Source organism: Plecotus auritus (assembly GCF_963455305.1).
Source record: "Plecotus auritus genome assembly, chromosome: 7".
Classification (NCBI taxonomy): Eukaryota; Metazoa; Chordata; class Mammalia; order Chiroptera; family Vespertilionidae; genus Plecotus; species Plecotus auritus.
In genome coordinates this window covers 127,279,368-127,304,000 of record NC_137774.1, presented here as the reverse complement: position 1 = coordinate 127,304,000, position 24,633 = coordinate 127,279,368, and the positions used below count along the sequence as shown (strand labels likewise).

The 24,633-nt window shown below is 38.1% G+C and overlaps 1 protein-coding gene and 1 pseudogene across 6 annotated transcripts in view; one reads left to right on the top strand and one right to left on the bottom strand.

Moving 5' to 3' along the window:
• The window catches only part of TMEM161B (transmembrane protein 161B), a 69,298-nt gene that overhangs the window by 19,681 nt on the left and 24,984 nt on the right, over positions 1-24,633 (bottom strand). For all 5 annotated transcript variants that reach the window (XM_080680642.1, XM_080680640.1, XM_080680639.1 and 2 more), the window contains 3 exons: positions 20,304-20,387; positions 17,866-17,963; positions 13,353-13,509 (listed from right to left, as the gene is read on the bottom strand). In XM_080680642.1, coding sequence (XP_080536768.1) covers positions 13,353-13,509; positions 17,866-17,963; positions 20,304-20,387 — 339 coding nt within the window. The remainder of the gene's footprint in view (positions 1-13,352; positions 13,510-17,865; positions 17,964-20,303; positions 20,388-24,633) is intronic.
• On the top strand, positions 20,865-21,502 carry LOC308254486 (large ribosomal subunit protein eL8-like; annotated as a pseudogene). Its single transcript has one exon. The product of its transcript is annotated as a large ribosomal subunit protein eL8-like (transcript).

Below are 24,633 nucleotides of genomic sequence, written 5' to 3'. Positions count from 1 at the left end.
TAACACTACCCTGGCCATGGTTAGAGCATCGGCCTGTGCACCGAAGTTCTTAGGTTCGATTCCTGGTCAAGAGCATGTATCTGGGTTGCAGGTTCCATACCTGGCCCTGGTCTGGGAGCATGCAGGAGGCAGCCAAATGATGTGCCTCCATCACATCAATATTTCTGTCTCTTTCTCCACCCCTCTGCCTTCCTCCTTTCCACTTTCTCTAAATTTCAATAAAAAACTAGCCTCAGGTGAGGATTAACATAAATGAATGAATGAATGAGGTATGTCAACACTAAAAGAAAAAACCTAGAAAACCAGATGCAGCTTTATTCCTGAAGCATAATTTTCCTTATATCATTAATCCTATCTAATAAAGACATAATATGCAAATTGACCATCACTTCATGACAAAGATGGAGGCGCCCACAGCCAGAGGGAATATGCAAATTGATGAGACAAAGATGGCGGCAGCCGGGCCAGGCTGCTTGCTTCGTCGCCATGGCGACAACACAGGCTTTCTGCCCCACCCCAACTGCTCCGGGTTCTTGGCAGTGCGCAAAGGTGGACGGTGGCTCCGGGCCAGAGTGAAGGCGGAAGGCGGCTCCGGACTGGAGCGAAGGCAGAAGGTGGCGGCCAGAGCGAAGGCCCGGGTCCTGGGTGCCAGCAGCCAGGGGAAGGAAGGCCTATTCTTGCACAAATCTTCGTGCATTGGGCCTCTAGTACTTTAATATAATCCTACACCACAAACACCTAAAATCATATAATCCCTGCATCCTCAATTCATTTTGAATATTGGGTAAATCTTACAGTCAAGAATTTATTGAATCTCATGTTAGAACAGAACCTTCCCATAACCCACAATGTAAAATACATTATAGGCCCAGTGCACAAAATTTGTGGCTGGGGGGTGTGGGGGGGTAGAAGTGGGGGTGGGGTCCGCTCACTGGCAGTCGGACATCCCTCTCATTAGAATAGAATCTGGGACCGCTGGCTCCTAACTGCTCACCTGCCTGCCTGATCATCCCTAACTGCCCTCCTGCCAGCCTGCTCACCCCTAACCGCCTCTGCATGCCGGTCTGATAACCCCTAACTGCCCCCCCTGCCAACCTGGTCACCCCCAACTGCCCCCCCCCCCCTGCTGGCTTGGTTGCCCCCAACTGCTCCCCCCTCCGCTGGCCTTGTCGCCCCTAACTGCCCCCCCTGCCGGCCTGGTTACCCCACACACCCTGCTGTTCAATTGTTTGGTTGTCCCTCCCTAACCCCCCTGCCGGCCTCGTCGCCCCACGCAGCCTGCTGTTCGGTAGTTACTATTACTGTGACGCGTCCTGGACAATTTGCATATTCTTCTATTAATAGTATAGATACTATCACTTGGCTATGCCCATATGTTCAAGCTTTCATTCATTAGTCCACAAACCTCCACCTAAACCCAAATGGTGTATTTACCATCTCCTAAATGTAACAGCTATGTAAGTCTTGGGTCATAACTTATCATCAGAATTACCCTCTTCCTTTTCATCTACCTAATAAGACTGAAGCTCTATATCAAGCATATCAAACTCAAAGGCTAACACGGGCCAAATAAACAAGGTTTAAGTTTATGTGGGCGGCAAAAAAACAAAAGCTTCAATTTTCATAGAAACGTAGGTTTATTTTGATAAAGGCATGCTGAAGACAAAGGGCTAAAATAAATGAGTAATCGTTAATATAAAATAATAGAACATTTTAATAAAAATTAATATTTTTTATTGCACATTAACTTACCAGACACTAACTGCACAAATAGGCGTTAACACAAATAAACCTATTTTCTTGTTATCTGAAAGCGAAATATTTCCTGTTGCGCACACCAAACAAGTCAGTTCAAGGCTAATGACTTGGCAATCAGCTGCTAAAATATTCGCTGCTAGTATTAGTGGAGAGAAATGGTGCACCTGCGCGTAAGAGAAATGCATGCAACACAATTATAGTAATCAGTCATTAGTAAACATTGTAGTTCATTATTCATAATTATGTACAGCCCTAACCGGTTTGGCTCAGTGGATAGAGCATCAGCCTATGGACTGAAAGGTCCCAGGTTCTATTCTGGTCAAGGGCATGTACCTTGGTTGCAGGCACATCCCCAGTAGGAGGTGTGCAGGAGGGCAGTTGATCGATGTTTCTCTCTCATCGATATTTCTAACTCTCTATCCCTCTCCCTTCCTCTCTGTGAAAAATCAATAAAATATATTTAAAAAAATAATTATGTATAACAGCATATTGTAAAAATTGTTATATAATTTTTATTAAAGCATTTCTTACATACTGTTATATTGGCTGGGCTGCAAAAATATTCATTGTGGGACAGGCCACGAGTTTGACATGCTTGCTCTATAATTACATCCGTCATAACGCTTACCTTTACCTCTCCAGCCCAGACCATTGTTTTCCTCTTCTAAACTCAAAGCACTTCCTACTATAATTTATTTGCCAAGTACATCATATTGTAGTGTGACACTTATAAAGAAAGCATTCTCTTGTCCAGCTGGCGTGTCTCAGTGGTTGAGTGTAGACCTACTAACAGGGTCAAATTCGATTCCCGGTCAGGGCACATGTCTGGGTTGCACATCCCACACTGGTTGACCCCAGTGGGGGGCGTGCAGGAGGCAGCCGATCAGTGATTCTCTATCATCATTGATGTTTCTATCTCCTTTCTCCCTTCCTCTCTGAAATCAATATTAAAAGTATATTTTAAAAAAAGAAAGCATTCTCTAGATTTAGACTGCCTGGCTGAATCTTGGTTCTACTCTTACTATGTGATCCTCTGAGTGAAGTTAATTTACCTTCCTTTATTTTCATTTTCTTCATTTGTAAAATACAACTAATACATCCACCACCTCAGAGGGCTGTTCTGAATATTAAAGATGCCTTTCTAGTTTTCAGCAATAACTTGATGTTTTTGATATAACTGAATAAAACAGTTATAACTTCAAATATCAAAAATATGGGAATGTACTCAAGGACAAAAAAGCTAAATTAATTTTTATTATGGATACAATTCTTAATTGTGTTTAAATCTTTAAACTTTCTCATGAAAATGTTATCTATGAGGTACAAGATTCTACAAAACGCAGCAGTGTGGGTATAAAATGAAAACACATGTAGGAGTTGACCTCTATATAAGTAGAAATTGGACTCCTAACTCTCCATTACTTTCCTTTGCAGCCAGGGAACAAACTTCACTCTGACTCCAGCAGAAGCCTAAGATTAGCCCCTAAAGAAACTAAATCCGAGGTACAGCAGAGTTTAGATTGAGGCAACTGTACTCAAAACAGAAAAATTAAGTGAAAGTCAACATACTCAAAGGCATATTCACCTTTGAAATATGCACACAGGCTTGTACACTCCAGGCAGGAGATTACTCTCCTCTATAGACATTAGCTTCAGCATCATTAAGTCATTCTTCAGTGAAGCTAACCAAACCCTACTTGCACAGAGTTTCCAAACTGCTTTTAGTGTCTGACTCTTAAATATGAAAGGAAAGTCAAGAATCCCCAAACATTAGAGCAGGGGTTAGAGAACTTTCTGTAAAGAACCAGATAGTCAATATTTTAGGCTTTGTGGGCCACATACAGTCTCTGTATGTGACATAGTCTTCTGTTTTTAATTTTCCAAAACAACCCTTTAAAATTGTAAAATCCATTTTCAGCTCCAGAGCTATAAAAAAACAGGATGCAGCTCACATACAGAAAGCAGTAAGTTATTCACACAGAAAAGTAAACTACATCTGAAATACTATACAAATGGATTTCAAAATAAAATTTCTCTAAGACTTATTTCCTTTGAATGTTTCTTCATAAATTGTCCACATGTAGACAGGGCCTGGGAAGGCACATGGGCATTCCTTAATTATTGTCAGCTGAACCCAGTGGCGTAGGCAAAAGCCACACCCTGGGAACACACCTTGCCAAAAGGGCAAGGGTGTTGTCAGCTTGACCTTCATTTCAGCCTTCATTTGTGGGGAAGTGTTTTTGATATCTAAATCCAGCCTAGCACCAGGAATGCTCAGGGCCTACTCAAGAATGCAAATAATCTCCTTTTGTCTTGACCTTTTGGTGAAACTTCCTGGTATTTGGGATATAAAATAAACTCGCTGGATTGGCTCTGGGTCACTGTCCCTGTCTCTCCATCAGAAGAGGATGGTGGTCCCACCGGGTCCCAGCTTTTTCCTTCTATCTCTGTGTCTTGTCTCTTTTTTTTATTTCTCAATCCCCAGCCGCCCCTACTCAGGAACTGGACCCGCTCTCTAGCTGCGCTGGATGCGGAAATACCTACATCCACAATTGCCAAGTAAATTAGACTGAATTTTCCTTTTTATAGATAAATACAACCTGATCGTGTAAATAATATTTGATAATATACCAAAATAAGGCTTCTATATTTACAGATAATGTATAACCAAAAACACTTACTAGGTAAAATCATGGCATTTATCTATTTTTGTCTTAGTGGGAATAATGAGCAAGTACCTTCACTATGAGTAACCTCCCCACCATCTTTATCCCTCTATTATTATTTTCATAGATCATTCTGTAGATTTTCATAAAGAATATTATATTAGCCCTAACTGGTTTGGCTCAGTGGATAGAGCTTCGGCCTGCTGAAGGGCCCCAAGTTTGATTCCGGTCAAGGGCATGTACGTTGGTTGCGGGCACATCCCCAGTGGGGGGTGTGCAGGAGGCAGCTGATCAATGTTTCTAACTTTCTATCCCCCTCCCTTCCTCTCTGTAAAAAAAATCAATAAAATATATTTAAAACAAAAAGAATATTATATTAGTGAACTAGAGGCCCAATGCACAAAATTCGTGCAAGGGGCGCTGCCTTCCCAGCCACGGTGGCTTGCCTAGGCCCTCGCAGCGCCGGCTTCATCCGGAAGGTTGTTCAGCTGTCCCGTCTAATTAGCATATTATGCTTTTATTATTATATTCAAAATTACATATACAAATTAAGTTATTTTCTCTTTATTTAATAATTTACCCCCTTATTATCCCTTGAGTCCTAGTTGAATGTACTGCCTACTTAAGTACTATGTTATTTTGCTTTATAAAATCTCAATCCTTAAAGTAAATACAATGTTAGGGGTAAGATAAATTTTTTTTCTGCTATATGTATGGTATTTAATTTAATATCAACTTTTTTTGCAATTGGAATTTGGTCATGATTTCTAGATGCTAATACAAAAACTACAATAGAAAAGAAACCATGGATAGTTAAAAAGATTACTCAGTAGAAAGTATTTTAAATATATTTATCTTCAAGGTGGAAATAAGAGCTTTCAAATGATAAAAAGGCTTAACTTTAGTTCTGAAATGGCAAATTTCTCTCAAATCTAGGATAACGGGAAATATACTTATCAAGCTACTAATATGTTTTAACTTAATTTGTGCTCACATTGCTATAAAGACCCTATTCTTGTATTAAAAAAAATGTCTTCTGCCCTAGCCGGTTTGGCTCAGTGGATAGAGCTTCAGCTTGCAGACCAAAGGGTCCTGGGTTCGATTCCGGTCATGGGCATGTATCTTGGTTGCAGGCTCCTCCCTGGCCCAGGCCCTGGTAGGGGTACATGCAGGAGGCAACCATTGATGTGTTTCTCTCACATCGATATTTCTCTGTTTTTCCCTCTCTCTTCCCCTCTCTAAAAATCAATGGAAAGACATTCTCGGGTAAGGATTTAAAAAAAGAAAAAGAAAAAAAGAAAAGAAAATGTCTTCTGTACTTTAATATTTTGAAATTATTCAAGATATTTTATCAATGCTTTTTTGAGAAGGAAAGAGATCAAGCAAGATCATATTCTAAGAAATATTTTGTTGCCAATAGACAAATCAAACAGATAGTCTCCTAAGGAATAAACACAGAAATTTACAGAAGTTTCTCAAAATTTATTATTATCTTATTGTTTCAACTCAACTAAGTTATTTTCATGTAAACTGAAATTTTTCTGCACTGTTAAAAAAAATCGTTTTTGCTACCTAACAATAAAAAAACATCGTTTTCCCATTCAAATGGTTAAATCTCCCACATCTATTTTTCCATAAGAAAAGGCAACTAAAATACCCCAAAGACATACTATGCATTCTCACTGCAAAGAAACCTAAAAACTATACCAAGAATATGCTATAGTGCGTACACTGAGAACTAACAATAAATACATTGATCCTATAACCTGGCAAGTAAAATCCTTTAAACTGTCTTCCAATGTTAACAAAACAAAACAAAAAAAATGAAACAAGACAACCAACTTAGATAATTTTTAACTGAAATATTTTTTCATATTTTGAGATAAAGGTTTAATTAGTATATTTTAGTTGAGAAGAAACCTAAAATTCTCTCAGAGATAAACTAAAAAGTACTATGCATATGTAAAACTCACCCCTCAAGAAGCTTATGGCCAGCCAGCCTCAACCTAGCCAGACTATGGAAGGAAATAGCTAAAGATTTTAAAAAGGGCAATACACAGGCTTTGTTTAAAAATAAAAGGAAGCAAGGAAGCAAACAAGCAAGCAAACAAAAAACCTATTATCTAATCTCCTGGATAAAGCACAACCGCCAAAGTTATTCTTAAACTTTCAGATTCAGAAGGAAAATGATAATTTCCAAGCTGAAATAAAAAGTCATACTCAATTATAAACTAATAAACAGAAATATAACCCTATCTCCCAAGTAAGTCCCCTATATAATGCTAGGTTTCTGACCTGAAAGGTGAATTAATTTGGCAGCATTAATGTCACAGATCTCTGAAGTTTATACAAGAAACAAAGCTTTGACACAATATGCTATATACAAATTTTCAAGACAAGTACCTTGGCTCAGATTCAATAGCTTTGACTCTGCTTCTTTCTCACTAGGAGACCTTGATATCTTATGCAGTTCACTTCAGGGTTTAGTGTTGTTTTTCTTTTTAATCTAAAGCAGACTATTTTTGTGAAGTAAGAATACAGTAATTTAGAATATTTTAAGGAATTTAGAAAAAGTGACTAGTTTGCTGTCATCGTCTATTTCCTACAGCAAACAAATAGAACATTTAAATTACAGACCTTTAGTTTACAAATCTACATACAGAATTGAGTATTTAACACAGATAACCTTAGAATTTATTTCATTTTAAATCATTCACAACTTTTTGCTTTGTATAAAATTTGCATGTCTGGAAATGAAGAGAAATTAAAATTTTAAAACACACCCTTAAAAGCATATATAATAGGGCTTTGTACCTTAAACCATCCACATTGTAAAATACAAGCGCTGTGGAAATGTGACTAATGATCCAGTCCTTTAACCAAATATAATAGGACTACTGAGAAGCTTTATCACTTTGTAGAACAGCTTTCTTCTCACTCAAATTCATGTAATTGATTCAATATTACTCTGTGATACAGCTTATTCATGAGAACGTTCTTTTAAAAAAACTGATTGTAGAGTATTTTAATTTTTAAAAGTTTTACTTCCACCACAAAATCTGTTTTCTTCAAAAACCACTTTTACCTTTTTATTTTTTCTTCATTAATAAATTAAAAATATGCTTCACATTATAATATCAGCAGCATTTCTCCAATGTCTAAGACTTCATGGGCCATCATCCTAAAAAGATAATTATTACAATTGCTCCATCCTCACTGTAAGGCTTTCTTTACTCTTTCTTTACCTTCCCACAACACGTAACTTGGCATAAATGGAATTGGAACACAAAGACTTGGTCAACTAGATGGTTAGAATTACAAATAGGTAGGAGAGTATTTGTTTGGGTTTAGAAGTAAGATTGGAAGCAGTGTGATAGCTAAGATGCATGTATAACTCAATGAAGCAAAAAGCAGAGGGTGCTCTGTTTTATGTTCCAGGGTTCAAGATTTTAGGGTTATACATTTAAAAAAAGTCATTCTCATTGATTTTAGAGATTTCAAGGTTTTGTAAAAATTTTAATTGTTGTCATATATAAGTATGTCAAATACAACAAATGGGGGGGGGGGATAACCATGGAGATAAAAATACTTTCTCCATCACTTTTAAGTGAGCCAATTTATATATGTCTAATTTGGAGACCACTTTAACAAAGGACATTGTGCAGAGAATTTCTGAATCAACTGATGTATCTGTAACTCTGCAATTAAGTGGAGCTATTGTCCTATGTAATCAATGGAGACATGTGTTTGACTAATAAGTAGGTACATACTACAAGAAAGTAAAGAGAAGCCAGACAGGGGTCACTGCAGCTAGACTGTGTTCATAGGCTATGAAAGGCTTACCAGATATGGTATAACTAAGATGAAAGATAGGCTATAAACAGACTCCTCCCTGGTATTAAATCTGGGTATCTGGCATTTGATTCTGATTTCCTGCATGCCATGGAAGACACTAGGTCATTCTCTCACGTGGTACAAGTTCGAAGAAAAATCACATACCCAAGCATAGACATGATTCTACTTTCCTCCTTCCCTACCCCCTTTATGTAGGGTCAAAGTTGGCAGAAAATAGCCTGGATTCTATAGCCCTTCAGTCTTTTCTGTCTTCTCTGGGATGGAGAGACAGGCAGCTACTAGATTCTGGCAGGGATGCTATTGTTTGGTGCCTTTCACAAGTGCACGACTTAAAACTAAGCAGAGCCATTTCAGTGCTGAAGATTGTGTGGGACCTTTGCTCTCACATTAGGCATTACTGAGTGAAATGAAAGATGAAATTTATTCACATAAACAATTATTGGAGTAACCAATTAAGTATATCTTTCTAATTTCTTGGTAAATAGGTATTAAGGGCTGTATATACATTAAATAAAAGTAAGTGTCAAGAATATGCATTTCTATGTAAACATCATCTGACTGGTATTTCCACATTTATAATACTACAGAATTAAATAGTAATATTTTAAATGCTCCAGTTTTAACTTGCTCTTGAAATTAGCACAACTGACAACAGCTAAGTCAGTATTTCTACCCAGAACAATATATACTTGTAAAGATGTTGACTCTTAAGGCTTTGCTCTGGCTCTTTTTGTCTAAATTATACCTAAACCAATCCAAAAGAGTCAAGAGAGAAATAGCACAGTGGTGCTGAATGTCAAATCATATCATATAATTTAAATAAAATCCACTTACAGCTTTAAAATCAGGTTAGCAGTCTCTGGTTGAATATAAAAGATGTAAGACATGCATTTACACTGCTTAGTCCCAAATTCTAACTAAATGAACCATATAGGAAGGAGAGAAAAATCCCCAAAAGCAAAGAATAGGAAAAAAGGTGACAAGAGAAAAGAGATTTCAATAAAATTTGGAAGACACTAAGTATATAGACAAGCAATAACTTTTTTAGGTTTCAGCTTTCTTTGCTATGCTGGATCTATAATAGGAGGAACCTAATAAAAAGACAACTCATTCAATTATATACCCGGGAAATCAGGAATTGGACAGCAGGTACCTCTGAAGGCAGGGTTGCAGAATGGATGAAAACAGAATGATTGGCTGAACTGGACTTCCCAGATCTTTTGTCTCGCCTAGTCATACAGTTTAGATGATGGTCCTTCCCCAATTCTGGCAGAATCCAGAAGAACTAATGTTAAACCAGAAGAGACTGGGCTTGGGAGTACTAGACAGAACTTGGGGTTACAATGAAGAGCTGAAAATAAGGGAGGGTAGTACACAGACTCACATTTAAATTACTGCCTGCACACTGAATACTGAGTCTCTAAGTCTTCTTCCCTAATCTGCTACTACAACACTGACTGTCAGACATTCCCCCAAAGATAAGAAAATGCACAAATCTTTTCTGGAGAAAATAAGCTCAACAACCTGCAGACACTGATATTTAGAGTTTCCTCCCAAGAATGCTGCCAGGCCCTGGCTGGGTAGCTCAGCTGGTTAGAGCCAAGGTTGCTGGTTCGATCCCTGGTCAGGGCACATACAAAAATCAACTAATGAATGCATAACTAAGTGAAAAAATGAATCAATATTTTTTCTATCAAACCAATAAAGAAATAAAATTTTTAAAGAAAAAAGATTGCTACCAGGTCTCCAATTCATCCAATAAAAATCCCACCAATCAATAAGCTCCCGCCACTTACAAAAAACTTGCAATATTTTCATACCACCCTCTTGAATATAAACAGATACTCAATTTGAGAACAATCTATAACAATAAAAGTGTAATATGCTAATTAGACCGGACAGCCAAACGACTTCCAGATGAAGCTGCGGTGGTGGGGGCCAAGGCAGAGTGGTTAGGGGTGATCAGGCAGGCAGGCGAGCATTAGGGGCGACCAGGCAGGTAGGCGAGTGGTTAGGGGCAATGAGGCAGGCAGGCAGGCAGAGGTGGTTAGGGGCGATGAGGCAGGCAGGCAGAGGCGGTTAGGACGATGAGGCAGGCAGGTAAGTGGTTAGGGGTGATCAGGCAGGCAGGCGAGCAGTTAGGGGCGATCAGGCAGGTAGGCGAGTGGTTAGGGGCGATGAGGCAGGCAGGCAGAGGCAGTTGGGGTGATGAGGCAGGCAGGCAGAGGTGGTTAGGGTGATGAGGCAGGCAGGCAAGTGGTTAGGGGTGATCAGGCAGGCAGGCAAGCAGTTAAGGGTGATCAGGCACACAGGCAGAGTGGTTGGGGCGATCAGGAAGGCAGGCAAGCAGTTAGGGGTGATCAGGCAGGCAGGCAGAGTGGTTAGGGGCCATGAGGCAGGCGAGTGGTTAGGGGCAATCAGGCAGACAGGCAAGTGGTTAGGGATGATCAGACAGGCAAGCCGTTAGGAGCCAGTGGTCCCAGATTGCGAGAGGAATGTCTGACTGCCAGTTTAGACATCCCCAAGGAGTCCCAGATTGCAAGAGGGTGCAGGCTGAGCTGAGGGACCCCCTCACCCCAGTGCACAAATGTTGTGCACCGGGCCTCTAGTCTTTTTTTTTTTTTTTTACAGGGGAGAGTGCGAACGCAGTCCCCCACTACCACAAATTATGCAGTCGAGTTTCTCACATTTGGGGAAATCGCAGGGGTCAGCACATCCGGAGTGCAATGGATAAGCCTCGCCCTGGGAAAACCACCTTCGTGATCATGGTATCTCCCCTGCCAGGTAAGTATCGGGCCTCTAGTCTTTAACATATGTGTGATTAAAACAAAAAGGGAGAGAGAGGAACTCAAACAATGCAAGGCTCAAGTTAAAATGTAAAATATATTAATATCTTATATAATAAAGAGGTAATATGCAAATTGACCATCATGCCCTCGCACAAGATGGCCACCCCCATATGGTCAAAAGATGGCCTCCACAAGATGGCCGGCAGGGGAAGGGCAGTTGTGGGCGATCAGGCCAGCAGGGGAGGGAAGTTAGGGGTGACTGGGCAGGCAGGGGAGCCGTTAGGCAGTGATCAGGCTGCCAGGGGAGTGGTTAGGGGGTGATCAGGCTGGCAGGCAGAAGTGGTTAGGGGCAATAAGGCAAGTGGTTGGGAGCCAGCAGTCCTGGATTGTGAGAGGGATCCCAGATTGTGAGAGGGATCCCAATTAGAGAGGGTGCAGGCTGGGCTGAGGGACACCCCCCCCCTACCCCGGTTCATGAATTTTGTGCACCGGGCCTCTATTCCTTAGAAGTAAAAAGATATTACACATCCATGACACATGAGTGCTATGGAAATGGAACATTCAAAGAAAACGCTCCCAATAATTAAAAAAATAAGAGTTGACACAAAAATTTCAACAGAAGGGTTAAAAGAGAAAATTAAGAGAAAAACCAAAAAATATAGCATAAAATAAAAGGGAAGATAAGAAAATTAAAGAATCATTCAAAGAAATCAAACATTTGACTAACAAAGAGTTTCTGAAAACAAACAAACAAACAAATAACAGAGAACAGAGAATCTTACCAAAGAGACAATATAAAGCTATGGATAAAAATAGCAGACTAATCACATCTGATTACTTTTGTCCTCTCCCCAATCCACACCAAAGTGATGGCAAAAGAATGTTTGTTTTTAAATACATAAATACAGTGAATTAATGAAAAAAAGCAGTAAAATTTTGTAATCTAGAAAGCTGGCAGATAAGTGGAAAATGACTAGACAGAATGAGGAAGCTTAATCAGAAAGCCAAGATGCAATCTGATTTTACTTGCAGAACTCCCAGAGAGGATTGAGCAACTAATCAGATCAGGGTAAAAGTGTGAATGAATGTGTGTGTTGTTGGTGGTATTAGGAAAAAAGCACTACTAAAAGTAATTACTTTTAAAAAAGTAACCAGTTAAGATTTCCTTGCCTCAAAGAAGTCTGGAGATTATGCTTTGGTGAGGATCTCTGGCCTATCCAGATGATCCAACAAATTGCTTCACATTTGCTCAGAGCTTCCATTCAGTCTTTTAGTGCCTCACACTTAAACAGGCAAATGTCACCATATCTCCCTAAGAAGTCTTTAACGTGAAAGACAGTAACCAAACCAAACAAGAACAACTTAGAGAGAAAAGATACTTGGCATAAAGAAAATCTTTACAAAATCTATCAGTATCTCAAATACACACAAGACAATGTATTCATAAAACAAATAGGATTCCATAAAGTAGTGGGAGGAGAAACAAAAAAATGATCTTGAAAATTAAAAATTATAGCAGAAATTAAAAACTCAACAAAAGCACTGGGAAGGTTGAGAAAATCTCCCTGAAAATTACAAAATATATAAAAACGAAAACATAAACACACATGAGAAAACCAGTCTTGGACAAATAGTCTAGGACAGCCGTGGGCAAACTACGGCCCGCGGGCCGGATCCGGCTATTCTATCCGGTTCTCTTGCTCTCCCCTCCGCTCCTTTACTTTGAATTTATATTAGTTCACACAAACACTCCATCCATGCTTTTGTTCCGGCCCTCCGGTCCAGTTTAAGAACCCATTGTGGCCCTCGAGTCAAAAAGTTTGCCCACCCCTGGCTAGGAGGTAATAGGACACTATAATGCTTAGCTATAAATATTTTCATAGGTGTAAGTAAAACCGGCTACTGATTTAACAATAAAAAAAAGTCTGTTTACTTTCTGGAAACAGAAGGAAAGAAAAAAAGGAGAAAGGTGCAATAATATCTAAAATTAAAGAAATACCATTATCACTTAACATTTAAACTTATGGAAGAAATCCTGAAAGAGGAAAAGGTGGCTCGACATGAAACTCAGGAAAGGAAAGGCAGGCAACTGGCATCTTTCCTTGCATTTCATTTTTTTAAACATTTACTTCTACTTTGAAATTTTTTCAATTAAATAAAGAGGATTTCAACAAAGAAAACTTCTCTAATGATCTAAATTCTTTTTCAAATAAGAGATGAGATCTAATGGTGTTAGCTACAAAAGGAAAACAAATTCATAAGTTGATATTGTTTTGAAGGATACATTGCAAAAGACAAAACAAGAAGGCACCAGACTAAGCTGATATTCATTTCCTGTGTGGGCTTCATAAAAGTGTAGTAGACTTCTGTTACTAGATACACAACTGTAGCAGCCACTGTGAAATCCACCAGCCACTGATACTCTGGAAAGTAATGCAACGCTGAAAAATAAAGGTTAAAAAAAATTTTACTTAAACTTTCATAAACAGCTTAGAAAGGGTTTATCTATAATTAACTATAAACATACTAGACTTTATTCTATTGGGGTTTTGCAATGTAAGGATTACAAATTTGAGAATCTAAAAATACAGGAAAGAGACCAAGAACGTTGGTATCCAAGAGTAAATTTTAATACCACCTACAAGAAATTAAAATAAACCTGAAATGATTACAAAAATTATTTAAATTGTTAAAAATATATGATTGCAAAATGAGTTGGTATTTTCTTAGCTGATTAGCTATATTTTACAGAAGTTATAAATCAAACTTATTTATAAAGAATCTAATCTATACTTTAGAACAGTGATTTTCAACCTTTTTCATCTCATGGCACATATAAACTAATTACTAAAATTCTGCAGCACACCTAAAAAATATATTTTTGCTCATCTGACAAAAAAAAATATATAATTTTGATTCATTCACATAGGACGGCTATTGTCATGTTGGCTGTTGTTATTTCTTAATTTGACAATCTAGGGGAAAAGAGTTCAGTGCCCCAGACTAAATAGGTATGGCATGTTTTAAAAATTCTTACAGCACACTATTTGAAAATCACTGCTTTAGAATACAATCTAATGTAGACTACTACAGCTTTACTTATATTAATTTCTGTGAGGAATGCTAAACTTTATGTTACAGTTATTAATTGCACTAATGGAGGATTAGTAATTTTGAGTTACTGCAGGTTAAAATAATAAATTAATCTACTTTTTAATAAGTTATCCGCTCCTGTAAGAAAAGCTGATGAAATGCCTCAATTTTCCATAAAACCACACCCTTTCAACAAACTATTCCATTCTTAAGGGTTTACATTAAAATTAGCATTCTCTGAAAGTGTATTATTCCCTCTCCCTGTCCATTTCAGATATTCTGGTTTATTTCTGCCAGAGTATAGTCCAAAATATCAACATCATTTTATAGAAGGCCTCCTAAAAATGTGGAAGTAAATCAAATCACGTACATAAACATTAGTTTGTATGTTCTCACTGGCACAAAATAAAATGACTTACATTGCTTTGGAAAATTTTTAGTTATAAAATGTAATACCTGAGGCTATTTTAAAATCACATTTTTATAGAAAAAGTATTTCAAAAATAGCACTCAAAGTAAGACTTATTTAAAATATCAAAGACAAACTAACCAAACTTACATCATCTCTATGAGGTAATAGCAAAAATTCCAAATCTTTTTATGATTGAGTAAATTTTTTATTTGGTTCAAGTTACTTTAATTGCTTTAGGTTTTTTTTGGTATGATGTTTAGCTTCTGAACATCAGTATAAAAAATTTACCCTAAAGTGGTTGCAGGATTCCTGCCCTCTTTCTCTCTCTAAAATCACGCAGTTAAGCCTTCTGAATTACTTTCTGGAAGAAGGACAAGGAAATGAATGAAACAGATAGACAGTTATCTGTTGTTAATTTTTATTAACAACAAGTGAAGTAAGTCTTCTAATTCTCCATGCCTGCCCACACACACACAAGGTTACCTCCAGGGAACTTAACAGCAAACAGCCAAGTGACATTCAAATGTTCTTATGCTCCTTAAGAGGAACTTATAATGAATATATAATACAAATTGGGAGACACTTTTAAGATAGTTACTCAGATATCAATAAGATATACATTGAGCAAAAGTACAAATTATACATATTCTTTGCTATATATTTAATCCAAGTATTATATTCTTCTTTTTGTATCCAATAATATAATTATATACCTCACCTTTTCATATGATACTGAAATCGAAAGAAAATTTAAGAGTTTATCAAGTCCAGTAATTTCCATTAAGCTCTTCAGTACCTAAAGTTCAGGTAAAAAAACTCTCTACTTTTACCTACACACACAAACATGCATTCACAAATAAATACATCAATATAAACATAAATAAAACATCTCACTGTTATATTGATGGAGTGAAATGCTCTTGATATTTTGTGGCCAGTTGTTAAACTAGTAATATTTGCAATTAGTTCTCGAAACTGTACAAGTAAACAAATCACTGATTAAACTGTGTGCTGAAGCCCATTACCCTAATTTCAATTTTTAAGTTCATTAATAACCTACTTCTCACTGACTGTTTCTGCCACATTCAGTGTGTAATCCTGTCCAAGTTATTTAACCTCTATCTAATGATGGCTGTTGTGTTTTTTTTAAACTTTGGTAATAGAATGTAAGGATGTTAATGAGGATGAGTTAATACAGGTAAAGCACTTACAACAATGGCTGATAAATATGGAATTTTAAGCTGTTATTAAAGCTAATTAGCTGATAATTATTTGATAAATGTTAGTTATTGGTAAAAGTGATAAAGTCTGTACTAGAAACCGGGATATGCATATATATTCTTGCATTTATACATGTGGGTGAACATTTTATGTAAATAAGGATACACACAAGATAGTAAAACTAATGTGACAATTAATAAAAGAAGCCAAGTGCTTTTAAATGTTTTAAATTATGCATGAAAAATAGTATAAAAGAAAAAAGGATGGCATAACCAGTCTTAATGCTACTAGACAACTGACTTAAATTATTTTTCATTGACATTTTTGGGTCCTAGGACACCCTTTCCACATATAGACATAAAATCTTTGTAGATGTAGAATTAACTTTCAAATATATTGAAGCCACTTTAAATCACAAAATAATTTTAAATTTCATAGATGCTAGATGAATCTGAAGGTTTTTCTGGGATGGTAAGATTTAACACAAGAAGCAGGGCCAAATTATATAATGATATTTTTATTCAACACTACCAAAAAAAAATTTTTTTAAAAAAATACAGGTTGCCCAGCTGGTATGGCTCAGCAGTTGAGCACTGACCTATGAGCCAGGAGGTCACAGTTTAATTCCTGGTCAGGGCACATGCCTGGGTTGCGGGCTCAATCCCCAGTAGGGGGCGTGCAGAAAGCAGCAGATCAATGATTCCTTCTCATCATTGATGTTTCTCTTTCTCCCTCTCCCTTCCTCTCTGAAATCAATAAAAAATATATAAAAAACCCCAAACACATTATTTTAACTCCTCATGTAATATAAACCACTACTTCTCAAACCTGCTCAAAAAAGAGAACCACTTTGAACATTTTAAAAAAATACAAATTCCCAGGACCCACTTTATATTTACTGAATCTCCAACAGTAGATATGAGAATTCTTTATTTTTAAAGAGCTGCTCAAGTGATTCTGAGGTACAGTCGGGTTTGAAAGCCAGTGTTCTGATTATCACATTAGATGACTTTCTCTTCTAGAATAGAAATAATTTCATTTTAAATTTAATATCACTGTAGTTATGATACGTATAATTACTAGAGGCCCGGTGCATGAATTTGTGCACGGGTGGGGTCCCTCAGGGTGGCCTGTGGGGATCAGACCCCAGATCACGCAACCCTGCCTGGCACCCTGCCTTGGCATGGCACTGCCCCCTCACCTGCTCCACCATCCTGCCTGCAGGGCAATCGACCAGGGCCCCCCATCCAGCTCCCTCAGTGCCTGTGAGCCAGGAGGCGGCCCTACCCTCCCCCCCCCAGCTCACACCTGCCTTGGTCTGGCACCGCCCGTTCACCTGCTTCACCATCCCACCACAGTCCCACTCTCGTCAGGGCCAGCAGTGCCTCCACTGCCAGCACCACGTTGCTGACGCCCACCATGTTCCACGCCGCCCCCTGGTGGGCAGCTCACGTCATAGCAAGCAGTCGAACTCCCGGTCGAACAATCTGCATATTAGACTTTTATTATGTAGGATATACACTTGACATACTCGGGAAAAAACTGAATGACTTATTCAGAGATACCCAATGGGTGAAAAGTAAATCTTGAAGAAGTAAAATGTTCTATTCCTAATCCAGTTTATTATTCTAAAATCACTTTCTTTTCTACTAAATGTGAGCATAAAGCTGAATTACTGCAAATATAGGTAATTCAATATAAATATACAAATGCATTTCTGCAAGCCACATTATAAGAAAAAGACTAGGATAGATAGCAAAAAGTCTAGAATTCGAAATGATGAACACTGATCTCAGCATGAAAAAATGTGTAACAAACTTATATAAGTCAGCCTCTGCTAAAAAATGGGAAAAATAATGCTTACTATAAGTTAGGTGAAAAGAGAAATTCAATTCAAATGAAGTCATTTTGAGCTTCTAAGTTCTGAGAAAGATTTCATATTCTGAATAATTAACTTAGTGATTAGAAAAACATACAAAAAGTCTAGCCACAACAGATAAAATAAAAGTACTTTTACTAGCATAATATAAAACTGAGATTTACAGAACACTTTACCCAAGATTTCCCTTACCAAAGGTATCCACTTCTGTAACTGACTTTGTTTCTAGATGGAGGTCAATATCCTTTGGAATGGTTAGTGGTTTACTTTCAATGTGTCCATTATATTTCCTATAAAAATCAGGCAAGTGAAACAAAAAAAACAAGTTACCTACATTATGATTCAAGTTTTGTATCAAACCAATTACAAATGCAGTTTGAAATTTCAGTGAAAAAGAAGCAGAATTTTTACTAACTCATCAAAATGAAGGTAAGGTACTGCAAATAAGTTTTTAAAAGGGGGACCATAAAATATGGATATAAATTATTATGTGAAAATACAGATTGTCAGGAAAAGACACATTAGTGATGGAAATAAAATCTTAATTGCTAGTTTAGCATTTCACCCCATTTCTCTTACAGTCTCCTGGAGATTTAAAGACAACCTAACATCTTTTTTAGGGACAAAGCAAAAGCAAGTGAAGACAAAATGCATTCTCTTTGTAATTATACAGGTATACACACACAGACATATAAGCAAATCTGTAGCTATAAACATGTCAGAGCTATAGAAATATATTAAGACTTATGTGCATGAGAAATTGAGAAACATAAAAGCCAACTCAGTTGCTTTTACTAAGAATCACAAAAGGAGGAAACCACAGAAATCTTCAGGTGCACGCATGTGTGTCATTCCCAAATTTAATTTTTAAAGATATATATTAAAAGTAATAAACTAAGTTTCAATAACATTAATTACAATACCAAGAAACAATTTTGCATTTATTCTCAAATAAGTATAAACTGGGAAAATCTCAGTAAAAATATTAATTCATGTCAATAAATCAAATAATTATTGCTGCTAGGACCAAAGTGTCATTTGGTGTACGTTTTGTAAATGTAAAGCATTTCAACATACAAAAACTATTGTAAAAATAATAAAATTTTTGACTATAGGCATACAATAAGAATTAAATGTTTGTAAAACGAATACTGTATTACATAACTAAATTTTACAAATGTTGAACATGGTAGCTATGAATAGGTAAAGGTGGAACAGTTAAAAATAAATGTACAGTGTAGCAGGCTGGGAGACGACAATGAGGTGAAAAGGGACATATGTAATACTTTCAACAATAAAAAATTAAAAAAAAAAAAGAAATGTAGAAAATAAAAAACCTGGATTAAAATCCTGACTCTTAGTACGATTATAGGAACTTACTCAACTCATTTAACATCTCTGATCAACAACTTACTCATTAGGTACAATATAAATTAAAATAAGAGTATTTATTCAGGAATGTGTAGATTAAGTTAAACTGTTTAAAAATTCTTTGGCAATTATAATATTAAGCAGGAATATTTTTTTAAAAAATAACTATTGGAATTCAGAGAAGGAGGGTTTACACTTAATCTTCTAATGAGCCTCAGGTTTATTTGTAATTCATGTTTAAAGAATTTTTAGCCCGGCTGGTGTGGTTCAGTGGTTGAGTGTTGACCCCTGAACCAAAATGTCCCCAGTTTGATTCCTGGTTAGTGCACATGCCCGGGGTTGTGGGCTTGATCCCTGGTGGGGGGCATGCAGGAGGCAGCCAAGCCAATCAATGTATCTTTCTCTATTTCTCTTCCTTCCTCTCTAAAATCAATCAAGATATATTTAAAACATTAATAATAAATAATGTTTTTTAAATTTGGTGACTGTTTGTTCTCACTGACATTTTATAGCATTAGAATAACAGTTTCAAGTCCTAAGAAGTCCTCCCCATCCCCAACTGAATAATCTAAAACTAAGGCCCATTCAGAAAGGCTAATTAACAAGCATTTTCTTAGAGAATGCTATTTAAATAGAGATATAAAATATTAAAGCTGAAAGGATTCTTCAAAATTAGTTTGGTCCTTCCATTTCACAGATGAGGCTGCTGTGGTCCATTCAGGTTAAGAGTTTTCTTTATAAACTATAAACTTTAAACATCAAAATAATAATTCAGCAGTTGAATGGCACCTAAAAAGTTATCTTGTCTACCCTTTTAATGTAAAAAATGAGAAAACAGAAGTCAAAAGCATATGAATTTGCCCAATACCAACATGAGTGGTGGCAAAAGGTGGAAAGAAATCCAAACTAACTGGTATCTTTAAATGACTTATAAAGACATGGATTATGGGTCTTCCCCATCAATCCTGACACTGAATTTTAATATGATGGCTATTTGTTTTCATTACTGAAACACACAAAAAAAATAGCTGACTATTCTTAAGTAAAATAATCACTTTTGTGCTTATATATTAGATTATCACAAAAGGGGTTTTCTTAGAGGGTGTGTCAATATTATTTTAGATCATGGATTTTGAGCTCAAACTTATCAACTGTTTATGGTGTAATTAGTAAATGTTCCTTTAACCAACGTACAAAAATGTACTTACATAAATTGTGTCAAATATTTAACACTTTACAAATTCAACAATATAACTTACCTATCTTTTTTGCTTTTCCCTTTTTGCTGCTTCCCTGCAAGTATTCTTAATTCTTCTTCTGTAGGATGTTGATACCATCTTAAACTAAGAAAAAGAGGAATCTTCTTAAATAAAGTAATTAAAATCACCAAAATTATTCATTTGTTCTATAAATATTTATTAAGTTTTCTATTTGTGGAGACACTGCTGGGGAAATTCAGGTGAAAACTCTAATCTGATACTAACAGATACTACTGCTTAAGCCTTACAAGGATTTATTTAGATTCAAATCTAGCAAATGCCAAGCACTTACTAGATAGATGCCAGACCGTGAAGTGTTGTTTGTTGGTATATTTCTTACAACAATGTATTAACATATGTTAAGATGATACAGACTTACTATTAAAAGTAAATGGAGTAAACTGCAGGCAAGCTGCAGCAGTATATTAAACTTCTCCACCCACCCCGTCATTTATACAAAAGGAACTGATAAAAAGAGAGTCCTTTGAGTGCTCCCCAAAATACAAGTGGTCTTTGCTTTGCTTTCCTTCCTTTGATTTAGTTGGAGAATTATCAAATTTTATGTGTAAAGAAATTAGAGTAAATAGCTGTTATTTTAAAAACCCTTTACACGCCACCCAAGATCCAAAAGGAAAGAAGGCCAAGGGGAGGAAGGTAGTGCCGGCCTCTCCTGTCATGTAGCAGGAGGCCAAAAAGGTGGTAAATTCCATGTTGAGAAAAGACTCAAAAGAGTGTTGGCATTGGACAGGACATCCAGTCCCAAAGGGATCGCAACTGCTTTGTCAAATGGCCCCCCTACATTCTGCTGCAGGGACAAAAGGCTATTCTCTGTTAAGTGTCTGAAAGTGCTTCCTGCTATTAACCAGTTCACTCAGGCCCTGGACCACCAAACAGCTACTGAACTGCTAAAACTGGCCCACAGTACAGACCAGAAACAAGCAAGAGAAGCAGCAGAGACTGTTGGCAAGGGCTGAGAAGAAAGCTGCCAGCAAAGGGGATGTCCCCACCAAGAAGTCACCTGTCCTTCGAGCAGGGGTTAACACTGTCACCACACTGGTGGAGAACCAGAAGGCCCAGCTGGTAGTGATCACACACGTTGTGGATCCCATCAGATGGTTGTCTTCCTGTCTGCCCTGTACCGTCCCTCTGAATACTCTCCTAAGTACATTGTGATCCCACCTTTAGTTATTTTTCCATAATGCAAGTCTTACAAAGAAATATGCACGTTTAAATCCTTTCTAAGACTCTTCACAGGGTGAAGCAGTAAGTAAAACAGCTAGATAAGGACTCTAACCAAGGTCCTATTGTCATAAAAGAGAAACAGTTTTGCTAGAGCTTGCAATTTTTCAATTACAAAAAAATCTAGATTTTTAAAGTGAAATATTCCAATTAAAAAAATATTAGCAATTGATTTGCTGTTTTTAAAAACACTGCAGAACAGACAATTTGAATAATGACTGGAAATTTGATGTTAGAAATTTTTTAGCTGTAATAATGCGATAATAGTAATTTTTAAAAAGCTCATATTTTAGAGATGTATACTGAAATATGTATGAATGAAGTAATATTTGCTACAAATAATATGTTTGGAGGGGAGAAGAGATGAAAAAACTGACAACCAGCTATTAACTGTGATGAGTACATAGGAGCTCATGATATTCATTATATAGTCATTATATTATTGTTTATTCTTTGTATATGTTGGAAATTTTCCATTGAAATTAAAACACATAAGGCCCAAATATGTTTAGGTTTTGTGTCCTTCTGTTCCACAGCATTTTGCTACCTGCTACTTCACTGGATCCACCTTCAACAATTCCCCTTTTGCACATGACAGTCTACCTAGACTAAATGACACTGTATTTCACAAAGTGTTTCATTCCTGGTGTTTTGGCATTCCTGGTTCTGCTTTTAAAAACCTATGCACCTCTCTGGCAAACTCCACTTTTACCTTTTACTGTTTATAAGGCAGTCTCCCTGTGATAAAATAAAGAATATATCGGATTACTGTCCCCAGTTCTTGGCACACAGCTTCAAAAGCCCTTGGGGTCATTGTGGTTCAGATAGTTGGGCATCCTCTGTGCACCAAAGGGTTGGAGGCTTGTCCCCAGCGAGGACAATGCAGGAGGCAGCTGATCAATGTTTCGCTCACACATCTATATTTTTCTCTTTCTCTGAAGATCAATGAAAAATTTTTAAAAAGCCCTTGGAATTTCCTTAGTAATAGAGGTTGTCTTTGTTATGCTAATGAGGGAACTCACAGTTGCGTAACAGCTTCAGGTTGGAGGCCAGTTACCAGAATAGCAGCCTTGGGGAAGAAAGGGAGCTAGAGATTAACTTCAATCATGTGGTTAATGATACCTATGTGACTAATCATACCTCTACAATCAAACATCACAAAATCTCTAGAAGCTGAAGTTCAAAGTAGCTTCCAGGTGAGTCAACATCATGATGTGCCAGGAGGGTGACATACCCTGGCTCTTTCCCAAATGGAATCTATCAGTATATATAAAAACCTAAGCGACTGAACGACCGGTCAGCCAGTTGCTATGATGCACACTGACCACCAAGGGGCAGATGCTCAATGCAGGAGCTGCCCCCTGGTGGTCAGCGCACTCCCATAGGGGGAGCACCACTCAGCCAGAAGCTGGGCTCACGGCTGGTGAGAGCAGCTGCTGCGGCAGGAGCCTCTCCCAGCTCCACGGCAGCACTACCGGCTCCTCCCTGGTTGCCTGCCATTTGGCACACAACTCCATCCCCCAAAGGGTCCCAGATTGCGAGAGGGCGCAGGTCAGTGTGAGGGGACCTCCCCCGCCCCCCGTGCACGAATCCATGCACCAGGCCTCTAGTACTATATGAAATCTTATAATAGAACTGTAATCATAACTGTAACACTTTACTAAGCTCTAGTCATTTTAACAAACTATTTAATCTGAGGGGGTTGTGAAAATGCACCTATTTGTAGCCAATAGCTGGTTGTCAGAAGTATGGGTAGCCTGGGTACACCAAGAACTTGCAGTGGACATCTCAAGCCTGGGTATTCTCACAGAGGATTTTGTCTTTGCTAATTCCAGTTAGTGAAAAAATTTAATTGTATTTCGTATCAGATCAGTTGGGTTAAAATGGAATATCCCACTGACTAAAAAATTCTTGGAGTGAAGATTTTATGTACAGTTACTGGCAGTAAGTGCCCAAAAAGGATCACTGAACCAAAATGAATTCAGTTCTCCTTTTAAAGATTTTAAAATAAAACATATATTATAACCAAAAAGTCCCTAAACTATAATTAACATGGGTTAGGAGGCACTTCCTGAAATTCCTACTTAAGTCCAGAATTTTAACTTACAATTGATTTTCATTATTTGCGGTAGTTATGTTCTATAAAGTTGCCACCAACACTGTACTTGAGAGCCTCTGGTCAGTAACATTTCATCAACCAATCCTATCTAATAAAGAGGTAATATGCAAACTGACCCTCATGCCCTCGCACAAGATGACCACCCCCATGTGGTCAAAGATGGCCACCCCCATGTGGTCAAAGATGGCCGGCAGGGGAGGGTAGTTGTGGGCAATCAGGCCAACAGGGGAGGGCAGTTGGGAGCGACCAGGCCTGCAGGGGAGGACTGTTGGGGGCGATGGAGCCCGCAGGGGAGGACAGTTAGGGGTGACTGGGCATGCAGAGGGCAGTTGGGGGCGACCAGGCTGGCAGGGGAGGGCAGATGGGGGGGACCGGGCCTGCAGGGGAGGGAGGGCAGTTGGGGGCAACCAGGCCGGCTGGGGATGGCAGTTGGGGGGGGGACCAGGCCTGCAGGGGAGGGAGGGCAGTTGGGGGTGACCAGGCCTACAGGGGAGGGAAGTTGGAGGTGACCGGGCCAGCAGAGGGCAGTTGGGGGCAATCGGGCCAGCAGGGGAGCAGTTAGGCGTCAATCCAGCTGGCAGGGGAGTGGTTAGGGGTGATCAGGCTGGCAGGCAGAAGCAGTTAGGGGCAATCAGGCGAGCAGTTGGGAGCCAGCAGTCCCGGATTATGAGAAGGATGTCCGACTGCCAGCAGTCGGACATCCCCCGAAGGGTCCTGGATTGGAGAGGGTGCAGGCTGGGCTGAGGGACACCCCACCCCCCGCCAAGTGCATGAGTTTCGTGCACTGGGCCTCTAGTCAATACATAATCTTGTATGTGTGTTTATGTTTAAAGATACTTTATATATATTGTTAATTCATTAAGTTCACAGCCAACAGAGCTATAACTCATGCCTCAATAAAGCTTACCTAATAATTGTAATCATAAGTATTGTATTTTCCTGAGTTCTATGAATATTTGTAGCAAATTTTCT